This window comes from Quercus robur, chromosome 2 (assembly GCF_932294415.1).
Source record: "Quercus robur chromosome 2, dhQueRobu3.1, whole genome shotgun sequence".
Classification (NCBI taxonomy): domain Eukaryota; kingdom Viridiplantae; phylum Streptophyta; class Magnoliopsida; order Fagales; family Fagaceae; genus Quercus; species Quercus robur.
The window spans coordinates 39,017,915-39,023,985 of NC_065535.1; the positions used below are offsets into that span (position 1 = coordinate 39,017,915).

The 6,071-nt window shown below is 36.5% G+C and overlaps 1 protein-coding gene across 2 annotated transcripts; it reads right to left on the minus strand.

The window, feature by feature from the left end:
• Nucleotides 1-1,124: 1,124 nt before the first annotated feature.
• LOC126713629 (microtubule-destabilizing protein 60-like) lies at nt 1,125-5,065 on the minus strand. 2 transcript variants are annotated; one of them, XM_050413437.1, is made up of 8 exons: nt 3,945-5,065; nt 3,803-3,836; nt 3,613-3,705; nt 3,401-3,520; nt 2,978-3,076; nt 2,054-2,113; nt 1,866-1,960; nt 1,125-1,347 (listed from the first exon to the last, which is right to left on the minus strand). In XM_050413437.1, the coding sequence occupies exons 1-8, from the start codon at nt 4,877-4,879 to the stop codon at nt 1,233-1,235; spliced, it is 1,551 nt and encodes a 516-aa protein (XP_050269394.1). In that variant the 5' UTR covers nt 4,880-5,065; the 3' UTR covers nt 1,125-1,232. The 2 variants fall into 2 exon arrangements, with proteins under 2 accessions (XP_050269394.1, XP_050269393.1); XM_050413436.1 differs by having other exon boundaries at nt 3,803-3,848; nt 3,945-5,061.
• Nucleotides 5,066-6,071: the final 1,006 nt, after the last annotated feature.

The window sequence follows — 6,071 nt, forward strand, 5'->3', positions numbered from 1 at the left end:
GTATGCCGAAATTCTCACGATGGTTGAATGGGTTGGTTTTTATTTATTTAATTATTTATGTGATTTTGACAAATTTCTTGCTATTCTTCTTAAGATTAACAGCGGGACTATGGGTTTGATGAGTTTTGGAATCATGTCCATGATGCCGAAATTTGCATATAGGTCTCTCTAAATTTTGATTTTGTTTATGAGATCATGATTTTGATAGCGTGAACGAGAAAACAAATTTTAAATTGATTTTTTTTAGTTCAATTTTTTTCTTTTTTTAAAATTGATGAATTAAGATAATTTTTTTTTATTTGGATCAAAATGTTGATGTGACATTTTTAATGTCAATTAATTTTTATTATTATTATTTTATTAGTCACATAAACTTTAAGTGTACCCTTACTGTGATGACGGTAAGGGTTAATTGACTACATAATGTAGTTTCACAAAATCCACTAAGAGGTAATCTATGTATTTTGGGTTGTAATATACCTATAGATTTAATCAATGCAAGTTTAGTTGCTTTATGAGATTGATAAGATTTTAAGATTAGCCAAGTCTATAGATTCAAATGGTTGAGTTTTAGGTCTTGACACGCGCGCACACACAAACACGAAGACAGACTATTGATATAATAGTGATAAGAAGTTTCGTGCCGCTGTGTTGCTTGTGCTATTGTGTTGCTTAATTGCGTCAATTGTTAGTCATGTGGCTTCATATTACGATAATGCCTTGTGTTCTGTTGTTCTGTTATTAGTGAGTGACTGGATTGTATTTTATACATACCTTCCTGCTGGTATGAGGGATCTCAAGCAATAACAGCATGATGATACTTTGTTAAACCTTCCTATTCTCTCTAAATCCCCCCAAGATTCTTGAATTCAGCTAATTATTGGCATCATATTTATTGTTGTTAAGGCAAAATTTAACAACAATAAATTGGCACGTGGAGCTTAAATTGGAATGTTAAAATAAAAAAAATTTACTTTGTCATGGTTATATAAAACTATAAGGTTTTTATTTTATTGGATTTTCCGACTTTCAATATTTCTTTCAACTTGCAGTCTGCAGACTGATGGTTACGCATAGTCATATTCCCCCAGCGTGCAACTAAATTGGTTGCTTCATATCCAAACTTAAGCAAAAAAAATCAGAGAGAGATCCCCCCGCCAAAAAAAATGATCATTCAGTAATTGGTGACAACAGCATGATAATACTCTCAGGTTTTTATTTTTCCTTGTACTTCAAAGTTGGTAAGCGTAGCTACTGATGTCATCCCATGACAGGCAGCACTTGATCTTCTTATGTTGAGGTATGTGGAAATTTGGTTCTCTAGGTACAGTTGGATGCTTCATTGACCTTAAACAAATGAAACAACAATGTGAGTAATTTATAATTGCCAGGAAGAAGGAATTTCATGACCTGAAAATTTTTAGCACATTCAACCTGAAAGTTTGTTATTAGCAGTCGGACCTAATCAATGAATAAAATACAAATTAACTCCAATATAAAGGCTATATCATAGATAAACTATGTTGCATGACGGTCCTGGGTGAGCAGAATTCAATAGACTTGGAAGGGCTAGTCTGTTCAGAAACAGTGTTCTTTCATTCTGGACTTCAGACCAACTACCATTACAAGCTATAATTGACTCAAGTTGCATACAAAAACTGAAATGGGTCATAGCCTATCATAACAAACATATTGTTGGTTAAGCTTCTATATTGTATGAACCTGCAACTCATGTTTTAATAGGGTACTACTACATGTATTAATAAGGATATGACTTTTCAAAGTGTATAACTACTGTATATATTACCAAACATAAAAACAAGCTAGAATGAAATCCTGTTTTTTAAACCAGATACAACTTTTACCTTCTGGGAATGAAAGGCCTGTCAAAATAGGGCATAGGTTGTGCTTTTGGAACGAGTTCCTTTCTCAACCTTCTTATTTCTTCCTCTTCTGCCAACTGCAAGAGTAATATACCAACATACACAATTTAGATGAAACAGATACTACTTTGTGACATTAGCTACAAAATCATCCTCTTCATCTAGCATACCTTCTGCTGTCTCTCTCTTTCCATCTTGTATTGATCAATCAGGCTCATCTTCTCTGCTACCTAGATATGCACACAAACAACAAGCATACAAATGGAAAGTTAATTCGATTTTGAAGTCTCTCAATAAATCTGTAAGATTTTAAAAAGACTCCCACATTTAAGTGATAAATGAAAACTCATCTCTTAAGGATTTTATTTGTGAAAAACATTATGGTGAATAACAATATCTAGGTAACTCTCAATTGGTATAACCCCTTTGGTTAATAAACTCCTTGAAGTTACAAGTTTTAAACTCCTTGATAGAAGGAGGGTTATGGAACAAATCTTAATTTAAAAGGGTCCCTAGTCTAGCCTATATATATAGCATATCTCCATCAGAAGGAAATATGTGAGGTAAAGGACATTGACTAGAAGACACTTTTTATAGATAAACTATCATATAGTAAGTCTTCTTTTTCTCCATACACTTTGAACAACTATGGCTGAAAGTGTGTTCGTTATTTATTTTCTTCCGTTGCTCTCTAAATTTTATCTTACAAAATCAAGTTCAGTATATTTAGGACAACAAGAACACCCACAAATACAAGTTAACCACCATAAGAAATGGCATTGTTTTATGACAATTACCCATTTACGCTTATATTGCCCAATTATGCCCTAAGCAACTTATTAATAACAATAAGTCTTATCAGACATGATCAGCATTGCTAATGATTTGTCAAGAGTCAAACACTATCCAAAAAGGGTCATGCCATGATAAAATCTCTGTTAGGCCCCAAAGTAGAATGTTAAGTGTTAACTTCATGAGTTCTTAAAAAAAAGGAAAAAGGAGGGATGGGGGGGGGGGGGGGGGTGAAGGTTCATTGCAGTGCATTCTAATGAATTAAAGGAAGGCATAATCCATTGGAATAATTAGAAAAGCACCTGATGGTCAAACTCAGCACGTTCTACTGCTCGTAGATCACTGTGAAGCTTTAGGTCTATAGGCCTTGTAATCTCCTTCACTGGAGGTCTTATCAAGCACTGAGATAACAAGCACCAAAGATGCAAATAAAGTCACTAAGCACAAACAACCAATATTTAATTTCTGAAACTCCCTGGACTAAAAATATGCTAAAAAAGGCATTAACCTATAAAGTAATTCTCCAATTAACATGGCAATAAAGTACATGAACTATTATGAGAGCACTTAAAGTTAAAAGCAAACTCAAAAATCAAAATGTTTCATTTTGTTTTTTCATGTGATTTAAATCGTTGGTTTGAAAGCTACTGTCAGTCCTTATAATGCTAAAGTTAAAATTAAGAAGTCCAAGATAACCTATTAACTTGTTCCGAAAATGGCCTCACCTCTGGTTCATCTGTTGTCCATGGGAGACCTTGTGCAATTGGAATCCGCTGCCTCTCCTCCTCTACCACTATTTCTTGTAATTTTTTCATAAATTCTTCTTCCTTATGTCTTCCCCTTTGCTACAACGAGATTCAATAACGAAAGTTAAAAGGCAGATCTAATGCAAGTTAAGGTGCAGTGTTCATAATCAATTGACTTTCATTATACTCACCTCTGTCCGTAGCTTGAACGGTTTTTGGCTGGTAACCTTGAGCTGCTTCTTCTTCCATCTCCTTCCACCCATTGTAGTATAAGATTCAGAGCTCTGAAACACAAACACGAACATAAGAATAAGAGTCGACTAGTTAATGAAACATTTACTTTCATCTCCAATAGTGCTTAACATAGTTAATAAATCTTACATTTCTTCGGCTCCTTCGACCCCCATTAGAAGTCCTGCTTGAAATACTTAAACAAAAAAGATACAAAAGCAAACCGAATCAAATAATTTGAAAAGTATCAAAACTAATGCTAACTAGAATAAATCAAGCTATTGCTACCCACCTTCCCTGGCTACTATCCCATGAAGATGAAACCGAAATCCTCGAATCCAGACCAAGATTCTCCGATGTCAAGAACAACTCTGATGGACTGAAAGAAGAAGAAGAAACCTGTGTCTCTGGAACCTTAGGAGCCTGCAATCCCGGTAAAGCCCATTTTATTGCCTTCTTTTGGTTCTCTTCTGCTTCCTTCTCATCATTGGAATCCTTTGAACTAGGTATTGAAAGAAGCTTCTCAAAGGCCTTCACCAAATGCTGCACTCTCCCAGACCCAGATTCAGGCACACTACTCCTTGCCTCTTCCAACAACTTGTTCCTCCTTCTCTTAATTGTTGAACTACCCATTTGACTATCTCTATCTGAGGACTCATTTACCGCAGATCTATCACTTTCCTCCACCTTCCCTTCATACTTGATATCATCATCAATATTCTGGTCTTGTAGCATCAAACCCTTCTCTATTTCCTCTTCAAGTTCACATTCAGCTCTATCGTAACCCTTCAACTGGTCGGATTTCCTGGCCTCTTCGCTTCGATTCTTGAAAAACTCTTCCTGGGACGCCCTCAAATTCTCATAGGCCACACACAAACACTTCTTGGCATTACCATTACCACCACCAACCATCTCTTTGCACTTGCACTCAACCCTCGACCCCAAATTATCTTTCTTTAGATTCTTCTTCGCCACCACAAACTTTCGATCACGGATCTTATTCCGGGGTGAGTACGCTGGCATCGGATTAGGGTTCTTTGAAACCGATTTCTGCGCCTTTGCGGATTTGATTACTGGGGAACTCGTGGGTTTTAGAACAGGGCTTGAATGAGAGATATTGGGGTTCAAATTCTCAGAAGGCTTATGATTTTCTTGAATCTTGGACCGAGACCCACGTGGGTCTTTCACTGGGGTCACGGCTCCGGCGTTCTTGCCGATCAAATCCATCGGAAAATGCCGTAAAAGGACTGGGTTTTGGGTATTCTAATCCTTTAATGTGAAAAAGGGAAAGAGAGATGGAGAAAGGAGGGGCTTTGTGTGTTTGATCTTTTGAAATTGATGAAAACAATGAATGATGGTATAGAGGATTTGTATTACATTTAGATGACAGGGACGCTCTCGTAACGGCTAGTTTTTGTTTTGGTAGGGTTTGGGTGTGGATTAAGATTTGAATTTTGGTTTGGGTTTTGACCGTTGGATACGGTGATTGGGATGGTCCGATTGCCGTGGTGATTGGATCCGATTAACAACGGTTTTTGATAGGCTAGTTGCCGAATTTTTATTTTATTTTTTATTTTTATTTCACAACATACCATGAGGTTTGGGTTAATACTAACCAGTTTCAAGATATTTCAAAATTAACCAATTTGATTCCTAAAGACAACTTAAGGTCCGTTTGGATACAGCTTATTTTGTTAAAAATTGAAAATTGAAAACTGAAAACATTGTAATAAAATATTTTTCAAATGTGTGAAAAATTACTGTTCACTCTTTTTTTTACTGTTCATGTGCCTTGGTGCACTGTTCATGGGACATGAACAATGCACCAGGCGCTAGTCTTAAAAAAAAAAAAAAAAAAAAAAAAAAAAAAAAAAGCTGAAAACGAGCAAACCTTACAAACGTGAACATGAACGTGCTATCCAAACCGGGCTTTAATCCCAAATTCTTTAAGCTCAGTTACTCATTTTTCTTTTTCTTTCTCAAACATCTCTCTCTCTCTCTCTCTTAGACCTTTCTTCTCTCTCTCTCTCCAACCCAACCCACTCTCTTCTCTCTAACTCATCCTTTGATTGTCACTTTCTTCTCTTAAGCAACTACAGTGGTGTGGTTGTTTTGTTGTGTGGGTTTTTTTTTTTTTTTTTTTTTTGGCTGGTGGTCATTTTTAGTGGTGGTGGTGGTGGTGGGTTTGATCTAGGTTGGATTTGCGGTAGGGTCGGTGGTGGATTCCGATCGAAGTGGATTTGTAGTAGGGTGGTTGAGGGTTCCAATGTGGTGGTGGGTTTGTTATGGGTTTTTTGGATTTTGTGTTGTGGGTTTGGTTGGGTTTTGTGGTCGGTGATAATGGTGGGTTCTAATATGGGGTGGATTTGCAGTGGAGTGGTGGTGGTGGGTTTGCTATGGACTTTTCAGATTTGGGTGG

Excerpts from the sequence above, each read along its gene's own strand:
- LOC126713629 (XM_050413436.1), bottom strand. The coding sequence starts at position 4,879 with ATGGATTTGATCGGCAAGAACGCCGGAGCCGTGACCCCAGTGAAAGAC. Across the intron at positions 3,521-3,612 it reads CGTTCAAGCTACGGACAGAG|CAAAGGGGAAGACATAAGGA; the intron begins GTGAGTATAATG and ends ATCTCGTTGTAG. Across the intron at positions 3,077-3,400 it reads GGACAACAGATGAACCAGAG|TGCTTGATAAGACCTCCAGT; the intron begins GTGAGGCCATTT and ends TTGTTATCTCAG.